General features: G+C 52.8%; 1 protein-coding gene across 1 annotated transcript in view; it reads left to right on the top strand.

Annotated features, from left to right (window-relative positions):
- The first annotated feature begins 1,360 nt into the window (after positions 1 to 1,360).
- The window catches only part of LOC105488204 (SMAD family member 6), a 90,218-nt gene continuing 70,193 nt past the window's right edge, over positions 1,361 to 21,385 (top strand). Inside the window, exons 1-3 of the mRNA XM_011752069.3 lie at positions 1,361 to 4,761; positions 12,659 to 12,715; positions 17,276 to 17,353. Coding sequence (XP_011750371.2) covers positions 3,945 to 4,761; positions 12,659 to 12,715; positions 17,276 to 17,353 — 952 coding nt within the window. The 5' untranslated portion in view covers positions 1,361 to 3,944. The remainder of the gene's footprint in view (positions 4,762 to 12,658; positions 12,716 to 17,275; positions 17,354 to 21,385) is intronic.

Genomic DNA, 21,385 nt, shown 5'->3' with positions numbered 1-21,385 from the left:
GTAACAGGCCGGGCGTGGTGGCTTGTGCCTATAATGCCAACACTTTGGGAGGCCAAGGCAGGCGGATCACTTCAGGCAGGTCAGGAGTTTGAGACCAGCCTGGCCAACATGGTAAAACCCCGTCTCTACTAAAAATGCAAAAATTAGCCAGGCATGGTGGTGCATGCCTGTAGTTCCAGTTACCTGGGGGTGCTGAGGCAGGAGAATCACTTGAACCCGGGAGGTGGAGGTTGCAGTGAGCCAAGATTGCACCACTGCACTCTAGGCTGGGGACAGAGTGAGACTCCGTCTCAAAAACCAAATAAGAAATGGTGGTAACAGGCCAGGCGTGGTGGCTCACGCTTATAATCCCAACATTTTGGGAGGCTAAGGCAGGCGGATCACTTCAGGCAGGTCAGGAGTTCGAGACCAGCCTGGCCAACATGGTGAAACCACATCTCTACTAAAAATACAAAAATTAGCGGGGCATGGTGGTGCATGCTTGTAGTTCCAACTACTTGGGAGGCTGAGGCACGAGAATCACTTGAGCCCGGGAAGCAGAGGCTGCAGTGAGCTGAGATCACACCACTGCACTCTAGTCTGGGGACAGAGCAAGGCTCTGTCTCAAAAAAACAAATACATTAAATAAAAAATAAAAACAAAATAGTGGTAACAACCATACCTATCCCCAAAGTGTTGTTCTGGGGCCTCAACCCCTGACACTTTTGATTCAGCGGGTGGGCCTTTGAACCACATTTTGGAAATCCCTGCCTGAAGAGTACAGTCTGGCAACACAGACCTACACACCACTTCCAGCCAGAGGATGAGCAGGCGTGCTGGTTCACGCCTCTCTGGTTTCAGCATGTTAGCATTGTCAATGCCATCCTCGTTTTAGTGGCATGTTACACAAGTAAGTTCCTGTGCCTCAGTTTTCCTCATCTGTAAGTGGAGATAATAGTAACTATGCTAAGTTCTTATATATTAATAATAATAGTACCTATGTTAAGTGGTGTGAGAATTAACTAAGTCCTGGAACATTGCCTTGCCCATAGTAACGACTCAATACGCATGAACTATTATTATTGTAATCCACAGTCAAAGATAATCCACAAAGAGCAGACACGGGGATAAAAGAAAATACATTGAGTTTCTCTTTGTATTTGAAGATGTATTAATTTCCCCAGGGGCGAAAAGTGACTGAAAGGGGCCACAAGACGGGCTTCTGGGGTGCATTGCTTTTTGGGTGCTGGTGACGTCTTGTGTGTTTGTTCACTTGTGAAAATTCATCCTGCTGTTCGCTTGAGATTTGTGCATTTAACGTGCACAATCTCCAGGGAGCTTCGTGGTTCTGTGAAGCACGAAGGGCAAGCATCCTTATCCGCGGTTTCAAACAAGAAAATGAGGCTAGGACCGCTACTTTAATTTGGCCAAAGTAGGAGATGGGTGTGAGGAAGTGTCTCAGTCCCATCTTTCGTTCGGGGAGCAACCGCCACTCCCAGAGAGCGCAGCGCGAACAGTACCTGGCTCCAGGTAAAGCTCAGCAAATGGTTCTGAATCCTCCTTGCAAATGCCACCCTTCCCCCAGCGCACACAGCCTCTGGGCACGGCCGGGGATTCGCACCGCCGCGCACGCCACAGACCAGCCCCACGCGTGGCCACCCTCCAGGGAGACCCGCTCGCCGGCGCCCCGCGGCCACCGCGGGAGAATGGCGCCCAGCCCCGGGCCAATGAGAGTAGCGGAATTTCTTTCATTCAGCGCGGGGCCAGGCTCCTGCCCGGAAAGGGGCGGGGCGCCGCGCCGGGGGTGGGGCCGCCGAGAGCGGGGGGAGAGGGCGGTGCCGGCCCCGCGGCCTGGCCAATCGGCGCCGCGCCCGGGGGGGGAGGGGGGCCCAGGCCTTTTTTCCCCTCCGCGCGGGACCAATCCCGACTTTACAAGCTTGAACTTTTGCCACCCTCGGACGAGCTAGCGCGCCCGAGGAGGTACCCCGCCGCGCCGGCTCCAGGGGCAGGAGCGGCCTTAACCCTTCCCGCGCCAGGCGTCAGGCTGCTGCCGCCGCGCCCCGGATCCCGCTCCCAACTCACCCTAATTTTCGCATGGAAACCTCGCTAGGGAAAGCGTGATCCCTCACCTACAGCCCTCTCCGAGGTGCGGAGAGTAAACTGGAGAGGGGAGAGGAAGCACCCAGCCTGGAGGCGGCCCGGCCGGCCGGCGGCCCGCCTCGCTCCGAGGGAGGGCCGTGGCGACCGAGAGGAGCCAGCGAGTAGACACTCCCCGCCTCTACACCACCCTCTCCATCTCTCCACTCGGGGCGAGCCTGGAGCCACCGTGCGCAAAGCGCCCTAAGTTCCCTGTTTGGCCCGGCAGAGCGACCCCCAACTTTGTGCAAGGAGCGTAGAGCCCCTCGTGCAGTCACGGAAGATCCGCTACCCCAACATATCCGCCGCCCCCTGCTCCTCAGGCTCAACCCAGGAAGGCACACACGCACACCCATTTTTATTAGCCTGCCCTGGGATGGGGGTTTGGAACAACTGTAAAGTGCAAAGTGTGTTTATAAGTTTGTGCACAAGCCAGGGAGAGGCAAAGCGCCCCGCTTGCGTCCGAGTCTCAGTGGGTCCGCCGAGCCTCGCGCGCCTGCCCGTGGCTCATGTAACCCTGTGTGTATGTGTGTGTGTGTCCGCGGGCGCGTGTGTGCTCGCTCGCATCCGTGCCCTGGGCACAACGCGAGGCAGAAAGCGGGCCGCGGGAGCTGTCAGGCCCTGGGCGGGGGTGCCGGGGCGGTGTGGGGCGGGGGCCAGAGCTCGGCCCGCCCCGGGAGCCGGCCCCTTGGAGCCTCCGGCCCTGCAATGGGACGTGTTCTCCTTTAAGAGTTAAGAAACTTGAAACCTTGTTTGCGCAACAATCAGCGCCGCGGAGCCGCCAAAGTGTCTAGACTGGCATATGATGGGAGTCAGCCAATGACTCCGCGGCGCTCCTCCGGGGGCCCTCAGTGTGCGTTTGAGGAGAACAAAAAAGAGAGAGCGAGCGGAGCAGGGGAGCGATCGAGGGAGCCGAGCCGAGAGAAAGAGCCGCTGGGCGCTGCCTCGCCAGACCTCGCTGGGACCCCGGGGCCACCGGGAGGCACTTTTGTGGAGGGGGGAGGGGGGGCGACCTCGGCAGCGTCGGCGCACGAAGCGTCCGAGGGCAGCGTGGGGCGGGCTGCGACCTCTGCCTCGGTGGACTGCATTTTTAATTAAGGATTCCCAGCAGCTCTTTGGGATTTTTACAGCTTCCACTCATGTGTTGACACCCGCGTCCAGGAGAAACTCGCTCCAAGTGCATCTAGCGCCTGGGACCTGAGACGGCGTTGGCCTTTCGTGCATGCAAATCCAGGGATTTAGGTTTTGTTTGGGATTTCCTTTTCTTTCTTTCCTTTTTTTTTTTTTTTTTCTTTTTGCAGGGAGTAAGAAGGGAGCTGGGGTTATCAACAAGCCTGCCTTTCGGATCCTGCAGGAAAAGCCCATGTAGTTAAGCGCTTTGGTTTAAAATAAGGCAGGGGAAAGGGAGGGCTTTCCAAACACATTTGGGGGTTTGCGCGAGCGCTTTGTGCTCATGGACCAGCCGCGCAACTTTTGAAGGCTCGCCGGCCCATGTGGGGTCTTTCTGGCGGTGCGCCGCCTGCAGCCCCCTTAAAGCGCGGGGACTGGAGTTGTTGAGCAGCCCCGACGCTGCGGTCCATGTAGCCGCTGGCCGCGCGCGGACTGCGGCTCGGCGTGCGCGTGTTCCCGGCCGTCCCGCCTCGGCGAGCTCCCTCATGTTGTCGCCCTGCGGCGCCCCTTCGACGACAGGCTGTGCACGGTCTGCACGGCGCTCCGCGGCGGAGCTTCATGTGGGGCTGCGACCCGCGCAGCCGGCGCCTCGCTGAGGGAACGGACCCCCGGTAACCGGAGACCGCCTCCCCCCCACCCCTGGCGCCAAAGGATATCGTATGTTCAGGTCCAAACGCTCGGGGCTGGTGCGGCGACTTTGGCGAAGTCGTGTGGTCCCCGACCGGGAGGAAGGCGGCAGCGGCGGCGGTGGTGGCGGCGACGAGGATGGGAGCTTGGGCAGCCGAGCTGAGCCGGCCCCGCGGGCAAGAGAGGGCGGAGGCTGCGGCCGCTCCGAAGTCCGCCCGGTAGCCCCGCGGCGGCCCCGGGACGCAGTGGGACAGCGAGGCGCCCAGGGCGCGGGGAGGCGCCGGCGCGCAGGGGGCCCCCCGAGGCCCATGTCGGAGCCGGGGGCCGGCGCTGGGGGCTCCCTGCTGGACGTGGCGGAGTCGGGAGGCCCGGGCTGGCTGCCCGAGAGTGACTGCGAGACGGTGACCTGCTGTCTCTTTTCGGAGCGGGACGCCGCCGGCGCGCCCCGGGACGCCAGCGACCCCCTGGCCGGGGCGGCCCTGGAGCCGGCGGGCGGCGGGCGGAGTCGCGAAGCGCGCTCGCGGCTGCTGCTGTTGGAGCAGGAACTCAAAACGGTCACGTACTCGCTGCTGAAGCGGCTCAAGGAGCGCTCGCTGGACACGCTGCTGGAGGCGGTGGAGTCCCGCGGCGGCGTGCCGGGCGGCTGCGTGCTGGTGCCGCGAGCCGACCTCCGCCTGGGCGGCCAGCCCGCGCCGCCGCAGCTGCTGCTCGGCCGCCTCTTCCGCTGGCCCGACCTGCAGCACGCAGTGGAGCTGAAGCCACTGTGCGGCTGCCACAGCTTCGCCGCCGCCGCCGACGGCCCCACCGTGTGCTGCAACCCCTACCACTTCAGCCGGCTCTGCGGGCCAGGTGAGCGCGCTGCGCCGGCCGGCGGGGCCCCGGCTCCCGGTCCTCGTCCCCTTCCTTGCCCTTCTCTCTGTGACACTGCGGGTCGGCGCAGCTGCGGGTGCTCCCCCGGGTGCCCTTGGAGCGTGGTAGCCACCAGGAGAGGCGCCTTAGCCCAGCCGAGGGGAGTGGGTATCCCAGCACACACCTCAAGTGGCAACTTTATCTCAAGTCTCCGGTAAACTTAAAAGGGTACACGTCGTAGTTTTCTCTGTGCAGTTTCAGGGACATGATGTAGGCTCCAACTTCATAGGCAGTGAAAGGGGAGGGCAGGCCAAGGAGAGACCAAAGAAGTAGGTACTATTTCCTCCTACCTCAATTCCGGAATCTACCCCAGTCTGTACCCAGGCTTCTAGCATTTGTATGCACGTGCCCTTACCCATACTGTGCTTTTCTATGTCCAAGCAGCTTTAAGTTGTGAAATTGGGTGTACACAAATCATAGCTAGAATCAAAAGTCTTCGTCAAATGCCCAATTTGTGCCTTTGTATACTTTCGACAAAGCTTTGCAGGGTAGTCCCTCTCTGGAGTAAAGAGCACCGTCTTTATTCCCCACGTATAATCATTCCCCACATCCCCTTGGGTGTCAAGTGCCAGGGTTTTCCATAGTCCTTCTTAACTTTTGTTTTCAGCTTTTGTATAGAGTTTAGGGTCTTGGTGGCATCTGTGAGTAGTTGAAGAAGCCAGATACTCGATTACCTCTGAGAACTGCCCCCCTTCTTTGTTCTCCTCTTGGGATTTCCTGCACACACCCCACCCTTAGCCTTGCTTACCCGGCTAGGCCCTGGTGCTCAGGTGCAGACAGGCGGAGGCTCCAGCAGGTCAGGAGGCTCCAGCAGGCCAGGAGCTTGCACTTACTTGCCTTGCTCTGACCTCTGCCTTGTGGGGAACACACATTTTAGCCTGTAGCTAGCCTCTGAGGGATGTATGGGAATCCATCAGGTGACACTGGGGTTTTGCAGGGGTGGGACTGGCAGGGAGCCACAGGCTCTTGAGCCTGGGAGGGCTATGAATCCCTCCATTCTGGCTTCCCTGGGGAGAGTCAGCACCCAGGCTGGGAGCACAGAGAGGGTCAGATCTTAGGTCTCCTGACTCTGTGTGGAAGAGGAAGATGGGCCTAGGATGGTGCATTTGTCCTAGGTGTCTTGTCTGTGTGTGGAGTAGTGTCTGGAGAGGAAAGGAAGTTTTCCCTCAGTGATGATTCCTGCATAGAGGGCATTGATGGGGGTGAGTGGGGAGGGGCATGGTTGATCAGGCACCTTACTCCCCTCATGGTAACTCCAGTCCTAATTTAGGATCTATGAGCAGTCCCTGATCTGTGGCCCATGCCAGGCTTTCTATGCACTCTTTTCCTCTTGCTGACAGCTTTCCCTGGAAGTGACTTTCTCCCCTCTGCGAACTCTGTCTCCTCCCTGCCTCTGGGGAAGGAGACCCCTATTTATGGTTGTCTTGTTCCTGGTCATTTTTTTTTTTTTAAGTGGGCCCATTCCACTCTTGTAGAAGCCCCTGGCAGGTATATTCTCTCTTGCCACTTCAGTGTGCCAGCAAATGTTTGTTGAGCAACTATTCTGGGCCAGGCACTGTGCAGGGTGCTGTGGCTAGCAGAGTGGAAATATGAGTAGGATCTGTGCCCTCAAGAAATATAATCCCACGAGGGATTTATGGAGGAGAAATGGGGGAAGAAGGGAAGTGTGCAGGGCCAGGTCACTGGGTCTGAACTACCAGAAGGCTGTGGGGTGTATGTAATAGGATGGCCTGAAGGAGCTCCACAGCTCCAGCCTGGAGCAGGACCTTGGAGGATGGGTCAGAGGAGAGGGAGCCAGCCAGCTCAGAGTTAAGGTGCCAGCCATGCTCAGGTGGGTGGGCAGGGCGGGGAGGAGTGAAAAAGCTGGAGACAATGGACAGGACCGCTCCTGCTACTACTCCTGGGACTAGGAGCTGGCTTGGGTGTTGGTTTACATTTAGTGGTTTTGGAGAGGTACAGGTCAAGAGATACCTGGCAAGCTGCAGTGGAACGGTTCTTGACCATGGACCTAGTCCTAGGCTCTGCCCAGCTCGTAACCTGCCGCTTGACTTTGGATGAGTTACCTCTCCTCAGCCACCGTGCTGGTCAGTGGGGGTGGCTCTAGGAACATTCTCCCCATCTAAATCTGGACTAAGCCTTGGGACTTGATTCCCCTCCTTCTCCCAGAAGGAGGCGCTGTTGCCAGGGCTGCAGCACCCCAAGTCTCCTCCCCTGTTCCTTTGCTAGCTGCTAGCAGGTGGGGCCCCCATTCAGCCACCCTGGGGACCGCTGGGAGGACCGATGGTCAGGGAAGAGTTTCCAGTATGTGCCAGGTTGACCCTCTTGCCCCTGGCCTGAGAGCTGGGGGAGCCCTGGGCTGCTCACCCCACCTCTACCGCCTGGCCGCCAGCCTGGCTCCCATAACTGGGCGGGCGCATAGCTGGGGCTCAGCCGTGCGCGTCCTGATAAGGAGCCTGCGCCTTCCAGGGCTCTGGGGAGAGAGCCCGGGCACCGAGCAGACAGACGCGCTCGCACACACAGCGCAGGCACACAGCTAGCGAGCAAAGTACACTGGAACACCAGCACTGAGGGACTCCCACCTGGCAGCCGTCACCTCTGCACCTTCATGGACCACCGCAGGGAGCCCCCGTGACAGGAGACCCCTTCCTGGGCAGTGTGGAACCCTGCTGTTCGGAGCCCATTCTCCATCAACTTGAGTTGTGGCTTGGGGCTAGTTTCGCCTTTGGGCTTCTTTTCCCGTATCTAAAGTAAGGGATTGGAGGGAATCCCTGCGGGCTGACATGCAGATTCCAGGCCACACAGGCCTCCGTCCCCTCCCCCACTCTGCCCCAGGCTTGTCTCGGCAACAGGGGTCCTGAGGAGGGGACCCACCTCTGCTGGGCATAAGCTGGGGGCCTCCTGGCCTCCCAGCCCGTGGGAGTCAGGCCCCGCTCTGCCTCCCCCTTGGGTGTCTTTCTGTCCCAGGAAAAGCCAGTTCGCTGAGCTCGGTGGGTGCCTATGTGGACGGAAATGTGGAGAAATACTTTAATCACAGCTCTAACCTGTGTTTATAGAGCTCCTTTCTCCTGAAAGTATCCATTAACTTCGGAATAAATCTCCTGCTCTTTGCTTCCCCACTTTTTTTTTTTTCTGTAATTATATTCAGTAAATTACTATTATCCAAATTGCGCCCGGGGAAGAGAGACAGAGCGAGAGAGAGAACTTCTAAACGACTGGAGGAGGCCGCCTAGGAAAACACAGGGTTCCCAGGCCAGGACTATAGGAATTAGAATGGGCTAGAAAGTTTTCCTTTTATTTGGCCTGGCATTATCCCTTTGAAATGAGATCAATTTCAAGTTGGGCTTCCAAGCCCCCGCCCTGCCCGGCTCAGCGGCCCCTAGCCCTGCTTGTCTGCTCCTCCTAGCTCCTCCTGGAGGTGAGGAAGGGGTGATAATGTGCAGTTTGCCTCTTGCTGGCGCCAGCCGGCTGCGCTGTTTATCTGGCTGCCAGGGGAATCTGGGCAATTAGGCTCAGCCAGCCTTAAAGTGCCAGGAGCTCCTTTTCTGCGTGTCCCATCATGGGGCTTAGGGTTGAGTCTTCGGCTTCTGGGGGCAGGAAGGATGGGCACTCAGGAGGCCCCCTCCCCACCCACAGCCCCTCTTTGGGAGGGGGGGAAACTTGGCAACCGGGGAGGCATGTGAATCTTTTCCTAAGCAAGATGCTGAGCTGCAAAGATTGGGGGTGGAAGGTAATGTCCCAAACTGAAACTTTTCCAGGCACTGGGAGAGGCTGTGAACTCTTCTGGCTTTAGAATTTAGGTCTAGATCCCAAAAGGCTAAGTACCCCCTGGGGGCTAACCAGAGGCATGCCTGGGCTGAGCTGAACCTTCTGGTGCACTGGCCCCTGGCTGACTGCTCTTGCTTCTGCAGGAAGTTGGAGGAGATTCCTGAAGTTGATGCCTCAGGCTGGATGTCCAAGGGGGTTGGAGTTGCTGATGTCTTTCTGTCTCCCTCTCTTTTCTTTTCCTCCCTACCAGGTCCACTTCTTTCAGAGGAGCCTGCAGTGCTCTAAAAGTTCTCCTGTTAAAGTTTAGAGCATATGGATTATTATTTTAAAATCAACACAACTTTTAAAAGTACTAAGACAACTTCTAAGAGGGGAGTGGACAGAGGGCCTGGTGGCAGCTCACAGTTTCTTTTCTGATCTTTGGTCTCACCCACCAAGTGTCCCACCTGAGTGCCCACCTTGCCCACCTGAGGTAATGCCCTGGGGCTCCATCAGTCCAGATCCATAGGGTGCAGCCACGTGGGAATGCTGGCTGATTGTTACCCAGTAGTGTTCATAGCACATTATTCATAATATCTAAAGAGAGGAAGCAACCCAAATGTCCATTAGCTGATGAATGGATAAATGAAATATGGTACATCCAAAAAATGGAATATCATTCACTCATGAAAAAGAACGGAGTACCGAAATGTGTTACAACATGGATGAACCTCGATGACTTTGTGCCACATGAAAGAAGAAGCCAGCCACAAAAGGCCATATGTTGTATGAAATGAAATGTCCAGAATGGGCGTGGGAATAGAGACAAAAAGTAGGTTAGTGGTTGCCCAGGGTTTTGGGGTTGGGGTCTAGGAAGTGACTGCCAGTGGGGATGGTGTTTCTTTTTGCGATGAAAAAAAATGTCCTGTGTTTAGATTGTGGTTGATGGTTGCACAACATTGTAAATATACTAAAAAAACCCACTGAATGGTATATTTTAAAAAAGGATGAATCTTAGGGTATGTGAATTATATCTCAATTTTTGGAAAGGGTTACCTGATACTGGTCTCCAGCTGGCCTTCCCCATAATACCTGCAGCTACTTTCATATGTGGCCTTGGGCAGGTCCTTCAGCAAGTGGGACCTTAGTTTTCATATCAGTGAAAAGAAGGAATTGAGTTGGGTGAACCCCAAGGCCTCTTCTGTCTCTGACACTCTAAATCCTTGTGTTGTGGGGTAGAGTCTAAAGCCTTCATGCTTTTTTAGTTGCCTACAATGGAATCTAGTGATTAGCTTTCAGTCCATGCAGTTGTTAAACAGTTGGCTGGGTGCGGTGGCTCATGCCTATAATCCCAGCACTTTGGGAGGCCGAGGCGGGCGGATCACCTGAGGTCGGGAGTTCAAGACCAGCCTGACCAACGTGGAGAAACCCCATCTCTACTAAAAATACAAAATTAGCTGGGCGTGGTGGTGCATGCCTGTAATCCCAGCTACTAGGGAGGCTGAGGCAGGAGAATCGCTTGAACCTGCGAGGTGGAGGTTGCGGTGAGCCGAGATCACGCCATTGCACTCCAGCCTGGGCAACAAGAGCGAAACTCTGTCTCAAGTAAATAAACAGTTGTGTGCATACCATTTTGCCAGAGCTAATGGGAGCCTGGTGAGGTCCCTCCTGAACACTTTGCAGTGCTCCACTACCTGGCATGTCTCCTGGTTCAGGTTCATAGATTTTCTTTCTATCTCACAACATTGGAACTCCCAACTCAGCTATGGCCGTGGGTAGTGGGTGTCACAACTCAAGGCTCAGGTAGCTCTTCCAGGTGGGACTTCATTAGCCTTTCCTGCCTTCCACCTTTTGATTCCCAGGTAAGCAGCCCCTGGAAGAGATGCTGGCATTGGTTACAGAGGCTTGACTCCAGACACTACTGCCCATAGTTGTCAAGATTCACCTTTGGGGACAAATCTTGGGGGCGGATGTCCAGAGCTCCATGCCATGTGTGGCCTAGGCCTCAGCCAGTCAGATTTTTGCAAAAGTAACCCTAAGAAATTGCAGGCTTTCTGATAAGCTCTTGCGGGTAGTGGAAAGGGCATGGAGGTCAGGGACCTGGCCTTGGTTCTGGCTCATTACCTAGCTCCTGAGGAAGTCACTTCCACTCACCAGGCCACAGTCTCCTCCTCAGTACAGTGGAAGCACTGGCCTCAATTCTCTTTTCCTGTGGAACTCCAGCCCTTCCTCTGCGCTGCCCCTTGTCCTGAGAGGCCGGTCCTCCTCAAGGCTGGCCTCTAGGCCTGAGAGCCCCCTAGATCCTCTTTCTGCACATCTTTGTCCACAGGTGCATTCAACTTTACCATAATCCTCATCCCAGTTGTCTATGTCCATATTTAGTGAGCATGTTCTGTGCAGGTGATGTCCCAGACCCAGCGGGGATGAAGCGGTATAAGAAAGGGCATCTCTTGATTCCACCTCATTGGGTGGCAGAGCAGAGTTAGGCCTGGACTGGAATCCCAGCTCCACCATGACTGGCTCAGGAGACATGCGCAAGTCAGTTTTCTCATCTGTAAAATGGGGATAATAATGTCATCTCATTTGTTTTTTGTATTTTGAGAAAGGATTAAATAAAAATAGGGGCCTGATGAGCATAATTAACTACTCTGTACCTGAGGTCTAAAATAATAAAATTGAAAGTGATTGGCATGGAGTGAGACACAAGGTAGGCACCGAGCAAATGTTCACGTCTCTCTCAGTGGCTACTCTGTGATTCACTTTTCCTTCTCCCTAATTTCTGTCCACAGAAAGTCTCTGTTTCTAAACCTCAGAGCTTTGACTTTGTTGGAAGTAACTTTGAGCTGGAAAAGCCAGGGTGGGGAAGAGGTGAGGCCTCATTGGGTGTATGGAGCAAAACAAGTGCTCCTATAACTAATTGTGCCTTATTACAATTGCGAAAAACACTTATTACCCCTTGTGTCATTACTGATACCCGCCTAATAATAGTTATTACCACTTTATTACCACTGAGAGTTTGTTTTAGTTTGCGATTTGATTGTGTTTAGTTTCATTTACCGAAAATGAAGGGTCATTTCATTCATGCAAATTGTTACTTAGTTTAGCAAATTGTTACTTCCCATAAAGCAAGAAGCTAAGGAATTCTTCTGAAGGCAAAGTATATGTTTTTAAGGAGGAGTATTTTAGGCAAATGAAAGGAAACCCAAAGAAAAATATCATAGACAATAAGGAATAATAGCATCTGAGCTGTAGAGAACTTGCGTTCCACCCCTGTCCTTTACAAAAGGGGAGACTGAGGCCAAGAGTGGAAGTGACTGGCTTTAAGACTTCCTATTGAGATAGCTGGGTTTGGCCCTTTGGGTCCTAACCCTTTCTACTGTCCTCCCCTGCACCTAGGAATGCTAGCTCTAATGCAGCTTGTTTGGACACGAGTTTCTGCGTCTGGGCCTTTGCACTTACACTCAGCTCTGACTAGGCTTGCCAAATTTAGCAAGTAAAATGCAGGATGCCCAGTTAAATTAGAGTATCAGATAAACAACACACCATGTTTTAGTATAAGTACACCGCCAATATTGAAAGGGGCACACTTATACTACAAAATGATGCTATGTTTATCCAAAACTCAAATGTAACTGAGCATCTGGTATTTTATCCAGCAGCCCTGGTTCTGACTTTCCCTGCACTCACGTTTCTCTTGTTAAAGTAGTAACAGTTACTGTTTATGGAGGTGTTTTTCGATAGTGCCAAGAGCTGCACTAAGCATTTTACATACATTATCCCAGCAAACCTGGGAGGTCTAGATGATGATTATCCTCATTTTAGAGCTGAAGAAACAGGCTCAGAGAGGTGAAGTAAGTTGCTTGAGGTCACAAAGCCAAATATGGCAGAGCTGGGATTGAGCCCGTATCTCTCTGTGCCCCAAGTCTGTGGCTTTAACTGTTGAGGGGATTTGGGCAGCAGAGGAGGTGGGACAAAGGGAGGGCTTTCTGGAGGCTGAGTTTATTATTTGCGGAAACCAGAAATTAAAAGCATGTAGAACCTGAGGTGTGAGCTCCCCGACCCTGGCAGTGACATGCTGTCTCCTGTCTTCCAGAATCTCCGCCACCTCCCTACTCTCGGCTGTCTCCTCGCGACGAGTACAAGCCACTGGGTAAGTGCACCCTCCTTCCTACCCTTGCAGAGGAGTGTCCCTCACTGGGTTCCCTTCAGCCCAGTGTCTGTCCAGCCTCAGGGCTGGAGGGCTGGAGGGGAGGGGTGAAAGCCAGACCGGTTGCTGTGAAATGGGGTGAAGTTGTGCAAACACTCCCACAGTTGGGCCAAAGCAGACCCAGCTTCTGCAGTAGGCTATTTACATCTCGAAATTCCACGGCTCATCATTAACCTCTCCGTGACCTTTTAAACATGGGCCTTTCGAAGATGAATGGGTTTTGACTTACGCATCTCACTGGAGGTGCGTTGGTATTTCTGTGTCTCTTTCCTCTCTCTTGGGCCCCCCAGCCTTGGGTTATTCTCCTTTAGAGTGTATTAATTAGTAGTATGACAAATAGGTTGGGCATGAAGTCTTTGTTGAGAGGAGCTGTGTATTTTCCCCCTTTTTAAGCCAAGATGTTCACTTGAGCAGAAACAATTGGAGTATTAAAAAGGAATGTATATTGGTATACAAAGCCCCTGGCATGGACTGTCCCCTAGGTGAGCTTAGTGGAGCTGGTAATTTTAGACAACTCCCATTCAGAGGCAGAACATGTTTTCTGTAAAACCTTGAGCCTAGATGATCAGCCCATATTCTGGGGTAGATGTAAGTGGTTTCAAAAGCAGAGACTGTTGGCTCACGCCTGTAATCCCAGCACTTTGGGAGGCCAAGGGGGGCAGATCACTTGAGGTTAGGAGGTTGAGATCAGCCTAGCCAACATGGTGAAACCCTGTCTCTACTAAAAGTACAAAAATTAGCTGGGTGTGGTGGTGCACATGCTCCCGAGTAGCTGTAATCCCAGCTACTCGGGAGGCTGAGGCAGGAAAATTGCTTGAACCTGGGAGGTTGCAGTGAGCTGAGGTCACGCCACTGCACTCCAGCCTGGGTGACAGAGTGAGTGAAACTCTGTCTCAAAAAAAAAAAAAAAAAAAAAGAATAGAGATTGTGGCTGGGAACGATGGCTCATGCCTATAATCCCAGCATTTTAGGAGGCTGAGGTGGGAGGATCACTTAAGCCCAGGAGTTAGAGGCTGCAGTGAGGTATGACTGTGCCACTGCACTCCAGTCTGGGCGACAGAACAAGACCCCCTCTGTAAAATAAAAGTGGAGAGTGCTTGGCTCTCTGTTTCCTCTAGTGGGGTTTCAGGGCATGGGTTCTGAGGCAGAGAAGTGATGGAATCTGTAGGATCCTGACTGGGGCAAGTTAGATTGGCCCTGACAGTGCCAGGAAAGCAACTTTGTGACCCAAGCAGTTCCCGTGGGACTCAAGCTTTAAAAGTCAGATGGCGTGGCAACGATGCTGAAACATTCCACCAAGTGACCGCAAAAAGTGGGTTTTGTTTGGCTTTTTTGTAAAGGCCTCCTCCCAGTAGTGTGTGTTAGCATCATCTGGGAGGTCACTTCTTTTTTTCTTTGTTTGAGATGGAGTCTCGCTCTGTCACCTAGGCTGGAGTGAAATGGCGTGAACTCGGCCCATTGCAACCTCCGCCTCCTGGGTTCAAACGATTCTTCTGCCTCAGCCTCCCGAGTAGCTGGGACTACAGGTGCCCGCCACCACGCCCGGCTAATTTTTGTAGAGACGGAGTTTTACCATATTGGCCAGGCTGGTCTCAATCTCCTGACCTCGTGATCTGCCCACCTTGGCCTCCCAAAGTACTGGGAATACAGGCGTGAGCCACTGCACCTGGCTGGGGAGGTCCCTTCTTAGTGTCGTAGACACTCAGGCATATCCACCCCAGTTTTCCTTCCAGACCCCTCACCTGCCGTGAAGTCAGAAGTGCCCACCAGGTCCCTTCAGAAGTGTGACCTTCTCAGGCTAGGTGGGCAGAGGCTGTCCCACGAGGGTGTGGGAGTCAGCGACCAAACTATGGTGGCCACCCTATTGTTGTTCCAGAAGTAGAATTGTCCCATGAATGGGGGAGCCTTAGTTTCTGGGGAACTGGAGAGATCTTCTGGTGGGAGCTTGTCACTTAAGAGATGAAGAATCAAACTGAGTGAGGGGGAGGAGCTGCCCAGCTAATGAGCTGCAGGGTTGAGGCACAAACTCAGAGCAGCCCCCACTCAGGTGGGTGGCTGGCTGTCCTTCCCTTGGAGGCCTGTCTCAGCATTTCCTAAGTCAGCATAATTGCACTAGTTGCTTGCAAGATCCTTAGTTCCATTAGAGAAAAAAACCTTCAAAAGTTCTTAGTGAAAGTTCTTAGCACCTCAGCTTGAATGTCAAGGATCATCGCCCTGAGGGTTTGTCAGTTAGCATGTGATAAAGCAGCAAAAATCAGGGCACTGCCCAGCCCTGCAGAGTGACCATGTGGAAATCAAACAGTTGTCCCCATGATTTTACAAATGAGATGACTGAGGCCCAGAAAGAGGAAGTGACTCTTACCGGTGGTCAAATAGCTCAGCCCACCACCTGTTTTTATATGGCTTGCAAGCTAAGAATGGCTTTTATTTTTGAAGTGGTTAAAAAAGAAATCCAAAGAAGCCTAATATTTCGTGACACCTGAAAATTACGTGAAATTCAGATTTTGGTGTCCAGAAGTGGAGTTTTACTGGAACACAGCCAGGCTTGTCCATTTCCATTTTGTCCATGGCTGAGGCAGAGTTGAGTAGTTGCAGCGGAGACTGTATAGTTCACAAAGCTGAAAATATTAACCTCTGGTCCTTTATAGAAAAAGCTGGTGAGCCCTGATGTTGCTTGACTCATAGTGGAGGCGGGACCTGAACCTGGAGCTCCAACTTGCAGATGGAGTTCTTCCTCCTTGAGGCTTGAGCAGTGATGGAGGTTGGGAGCGTTCTTTTGCACAGCAGCCATTGAGACACTGTCCAGGGCCTCACTAGAAACACTAGATGTGAGGGTTTGGCAAGGGCGTGATAGGGACTTACTAGCTGTGAAAGGTGGAAACCGCCTGTCGTTCCCACTCTTCTGGAAACCTCACAATGCTGTCTGTGTTGGCTGTAAGGCAGTTCACTAAGAAATAGGACTCGGCTTGTGATGTTGCTACTTCAGATGAGAAGTGGCAGCAGGGCTCTGAGCACTAAGCACTTTGGGAACATTCGGTATTAAAAGCAAAACTCTTCTAAGAAGTTCCCAGTTGAGCATTGAGGGGTTTTTTTTTGTTTTCGTTTTTTGTTTTTTTTTGTTTTTTTTTTTTTAAGATTTTTCCGTGTGTCGTTATTTTTCTCCTAACATATTTTTCCAGCAGATAACTTTTTCATTCCCTGATAAATAGTCCCGGGTTATTTTTTGGTATTATTTTCTCTTCCTTGCATTGTTGCTTTTTCATAAACAAAAAGCCAGTTCACTTCTAAGCCTCTGTGATCACATGAGACCAAAAAACAAAATAAAACCCAGAACACCCAGTCAGCATCTGGCAAGTGGGAAGCTGGAGAGGAAAAAAAAAAAAAAAAAAAAAACAGGCCAAATTGGTTAATGTTTTATCTTCCTGCTCCCCAAGCCATGTGGTAAAAGGAAAAAACTTCCTGCAGGATCAAATGGAATTCTAGCTAGTGAGGGCCTGGGCAAACGGTTTTATCCCAGGAATCCTTTGCCTGGAGTAGCTGTGCTGGACCGGGTGGGGCCAGGTGGGGCCACGCAAGCCAGTCCTGGATTGTGCTGGGTGAGAAGGTGAGTGTGCTGCAGGCGCTCCAACTCTGGACAGGCCTGTCCCTTAACGGGGGCAACACCCATTGCTGGTAGCAGAGGCACAGGCCCAGGAAAAGTTTTCCAAGTCTGCCTGTCCCAAAAGGCATCGGCTTGTCAATGTTCAAGCAGCTCAGTATAGCAGCTCAGTGTTCTATAGAAAATGTGCAAAAGAATTTCTCTTTCTCATCTAACTGTTCTGCAGACAGAGGAAAACCAATAATGTACTTAAAGCTACTTAAAAAAAAAAAAAGAACGCCTTAAGAAAAACAGTCCAGGCATTAAAAGTTGCTGTGTGAGCAGGTTTGGATGTTAGGGAGTGGGGGAGGGGAGAGAAAAAACAAAGTTAATCTGGGAGCAAATGCTTGAGCCCTTAATTAGAGGGGTGTAAGCGGGACAGAGTGAGGACGGCTGGTGACTTGTTAAAACAGTTTCCCCAGCTCCAGCAGGAGGGAGGAAGGAAGGAAGGAAGAAAGGAAGGAAGGAAGCAAGAAGGAACAACTTCAAGAATTTTAATGGTTGTAATTAAGTACGGCAACTATGGATTGTTTAGGGGCTTAATTTAACCTTACCCAGGGAGGCTCCAAGTTGCTACTTGCTCGGTCCCCTGAACTTGGGTTATTTCTGTGGTCAGGGCAGTACGTTTTCAGGTACCAGCTTCACAGTCAGCACTTTCCAGAAGAGTTCTTGGGCTGGGCTGGGCTGGTCGGGGGTGATCCTGAGAAGGGGTTACAGGGTGACATCAGAACGTTGGGAGGGACATGCTGCCCTTTGCAAGCACACACATCCACACACGTGCACACATACACAGATGCATGAGAAAGAAGAAAAAAGAGAGCGCTGCCCCACGGCCAACTAAGTTCTCTTTTTCTTTTCTCCCACAGATCTGTCCGATTCCACATTGTCTTACACTGAAACGGAGGCTACCAACTCCCTCATCACTGCTCCGGGTGAATTCTCAGGTCGGCATTTTTTCTCGTGCATTGCTGTTGTGTTGAAATTTATCGAAGGGGACAGCTGCGGAGGGGGCTTGGTGGAAGACTTTTTGACTTCCCCTCTTCTTTTTGTTTCCCTTTTCCTCCAATCCTTGGATGGGAAGATTGCCAGTGTTTCAGTCGCTGGTGTTCTTGGGGTTAAGAACAGTCTGTGTGAATGAAACCTGAAGATAACTTTTAAAGCACCTGTCTACCACGTTTTAACCAGTTGTCTCTCCCTTGTCTCACTTGGAAATGATAAAAACTCAGCACAGCTCTCCATCTCTCGTTTAGAAAGAGATCCTCTTCCCCCAGCTGCGAGAGGCAGCAAAGTGGAAGTGGTACACATTTGTCTTCCTCCTGTCCCCACACTGGGGGAGGGACCAATGTGAAGGGTCAGAAGATTGGGGAAATTGGAGTCGGTTGAATGAGCTTGCAGGGAGGATCTGGCAAGTGAGGAGTTTGGCAAAGGCCAGTGGTTTCTGTCTCTCTCCCTGAGCAGCGGATGCTGGGATAGGAAGCCGAGGGAACCCTGCTTTGGAGTCCTCTGTCCCCTGCAGTTAGAAGCTGGTCATAGGGACCCCCACATCCGGAGGAATACCTGAATCAAACTTTCCTTGAGAAATGAGAGGTTGGTGTTGGACTGGGGACATTGAGGGCCAGAGGCAAGGTCTGTGGGGCCCTTTGGGAGCATGGCTGGTGGCATAGTGGCCTGGTGGCGTGCTGGCTGGGACTGACAGCCCCTCAGGCTGGGGCTGCATACCTAGTGGGCATGGCTGGATGGCTGTGTGTCTCCATCTGAGCCATTCTTCCCTCACCCCACATCCATGCCATGGTAGCAGTCGCCAAAATAATAGCCATTTATTGAGTGTATGCTATGGCTAGCACTCCACTCGGCTGCTTTTATGTGCATTCTCTTGGAACAGCCACGGGCTGTTTGTCTCCAGGGTCTGTGCTCTTCATCACTGTTTTGTCCCCCACTTTTCTGCAAGGGCCAAATGTACCTTCGATACGTGTATTTCCCCTAAAGTCCTGTCATTCTTGATGCGGTCTCTCTGAAACTCTAAGGATAATGCAGCACTGGTTGCTCACAGCTGCCTGGCCATTTCCCTGGCCCACAGCCTTCGCCCATCCATTCCCTTCTCACCAAGACATGGGAGCTCACAACAGTATGGCTGTTGCAGAGATGGGGAGGCTGAAAGTGGAAGCAGGAATGTGACTTGCCACACAGGGTCCCACATTGGGCAGCCTGGTCCTGGGCTCCAGTGGTCCTGGAATCCAGGTCTTCTGGGTCCTATTCCTGAGTGCCTTCTGGTCTCTGGTGGCTCCCCTCATTAGGGTACTTCCTTCTCTAATAATTTCTTTCCCTCAAAGTCCCAACCAGATGAACACAAGTTAAAATTTCAATCCTTTCTTTTTCCTCTGCACCTACATGAGTGAAAGCCACATATAATTTTGAAGCAGGGGGCTTAAAAGTATTTCTGAATTTACGATTTTGTGTCACTGCCAGCCCTCAGATGGATTCCATTGGCGTTGGTTGTCTGGACAGATGGGTAATTTTTTGGCATCCTCTTTCTCCCTATTGTTAATGGTGGAAAGTCTGTGGTGTGTGTGTGTGTGTGTGTGTGTGTGCGCGCGCGCGCGCGTGTGTGCATGTGCATACCTTACCGTTTCAAGGTGTTTGCAGATGTAGTCTCATTTGATCCCAGCCATTCCAGAGGAGGCCTGGTGTGGCTCAGGCTGGAAGGACCAGACCCCTAAGCACTTGCAGGAAGCCCCTCCCTAAATCCAGAGGCTGGGAGGTCTCAGGAGACCCCAAGGCCATTAGTTTGGTTGCCTTTGGGCCTCACTGGGCCTGTGTCTGAGATTTCCGCCCAGATACCCCAAAGTAGTCTTTGGTATTGGGTGGTGAGAAGGTCTCTGCTACTCGTGACTGTGCAAAAGGACTGTGTTAGAAAATGTGTCCAATGCCTTAGAATTCTAAGGAGTGGAAGGATTTGGAGAGGAAATTGGGGATTTCCTATGCCAAGGACATTGAGTGAGGTCTTGAAGGACTTTGGTCTGAGTTCTGGGTGGCCTCAGTAGGTGAATGGAGTGTTTACCTTTGTGTCATCCTGGTCCCTTCCAGGGATGCCATGCGAGGAATGTTTCCCCCCGAGGGCCCACTGTTAGCTTTTCCAGCTCGCTCTGTGCTGTGGGGATCTGAGGTCCTGTGGGTTAAGCTGCCCACCTGCCTACTTGGAGCCCGGAGACAGGGGGCTGTACTGGCTGTCACACTGGAGGACATATTCAGGGAGGGAAATGGCCTAGGGGTGACAGGTCTTGGTGGGTGGTGAAGGCACGAGTCATTCTGCAAGATGGAATGCAAGGTTGTGTGGGAGGGCAGGGCCGGAGGTGAAGTCAGAAAGGTGAGGGGCAGAGGCGGGCACAATGTGTTGGGCCAGGCCAGGGCATTTGATGTGTCTAAGGACAAATAATAGGATGGTGCTGATGATGACAGCAGTTGACATTTATTGACACTCACTACGTGTCAGGCACTTTACTAAGCGCCAGCATCCTCCATTTCATTGACTCCTTACCACAACTCAGTGAGACAAGTGTGATTCTTCCCATTTCATAGAGGAGGAAACTGAGGCTCATTGCCGGGCCAACTGCCCATAATGTAAGTGGCAGGCTTGGAACGTGAGCCTGCACAGTGTGACTGCCCAGCTCCCGCCCTGAGGGCCCTGCCCAGTGTTCTACAACAAGCATCCCTGTTCCTTTCCCCAAGCCAGACCCTGGCAGGAGCAAAGTAAAATGATCAAAAGGAGCCTGGTGGGCACCTGTCCTGATTTAAGTACCGGGGAAGGGGATGAAGGGCTAGCAAGGGTGCAGGGCAGCTCCATGCCCTCCCAGGCCACTACTAGACAAACGTTGGGGACCACCCAGAGATCACACCACTTGCTGGCCTGGCCTTCCATCTCCTGGAGTTCTGGGGGTCTGCCGATCGCAAGAGCCTTGTCACCCTCAGTGTCCTGGGATGCATGTCATCCCCAAACAGGGTGTCTGCAGCTCCAGGATGGAGACTGCCCTAGTTTGTCTCGCACAATGACAATCCCAGCGTCGGCCCTGGGACTCTGTTTTATCCAGCTCCATGGTCTCGCTTTACTTCCCTGTCCTGTTGTTGAGGTCACTTGGGGGAAGGATGGGCCTCTTGAGGCTTAGTCCCAGGCCCAGGCAGGCAAGGAGGCATGCAGGAGGGGCTGCAGGAGAGGAGACGCACTTGCTTCAGCTCTGCTGAGTAGTTGATGGAAAACCTTCATTTGATCTCTACATCAGCTCCCAATTTGGATACGTGATCCCCACTAAACAGTGTAGAGGGGGCAAGTGGCTTCACCAAGGTGACTGGGGCTGGGGGTGGTGGAGGGAGGCTAGAATGCAGAGCTTTAAGAAAATCTAGAGACCTTACACCTGGAGTCTTTGATGGGATTTGGGAAGAATGGAAAGCCTAGAACTTTTCGGGTACTGTCAGGACTCTGGCACTCTGGTTTCCTCACCTAATTCAGGGCCTGGGGTACTGTCAACTGACTGTCCAAGGCCCCTGTCAGGCTGTCCTCTTCTCTGCAGTATTTCCATTCCTCTTCCATTTGCTTGATTTCAGTTTAGTTTGGGGAGGAAAGGAAGAGAAAGCTAGTTAAGTAAATTCATACTAAGGTGTGAGTGGCTGGTAGGCAAACTTTTTTTTTTTCTCCAACTTTAAAGTAGAACATGCCATAATTCTCAGAATTGCAGGATGAAGAAATGGCAGTTCCGAGAAAGGCTGGTGGCAGAGGGCAGGGTTCTCTCAGCATCTCTGACTCCAGCCTAGAAAAACAATGAACATGTCAGAAGGAGCTTTAAGCCCTGAGTGAGGGAAGGAGCCCTGGCCAGGCCGGGCTGGGTGAGCTCTGAGTCACTTAGCGGGAGCCTGAAGTGGCAGGGCTGCTTAAGCACCCGGGCCTGCCTGACTCCATGCTGTGGGGCTGGAGGCGGCGCACAAGG

This window comes from Macaca nemestrina, chromosome 7 (assembly GCF_043159975.1).
Source record: "Macaca nemestrina isolate mMacNem1 chromosome 7, mMacNem.hap1, whole genome shotgun sequence".
Classification (NCBI taxonomy): domain Eukaryota; kingdom Metazoa; phylum Chordata; class Mammalia; order Primates; family Cercopithecidae; genus Macaca; species Macaca nemestrina.
Note: the sequence above shows the minus strand (reverse complement) of the source record. Positions and strands in the feature narration are given on the sequence as shown.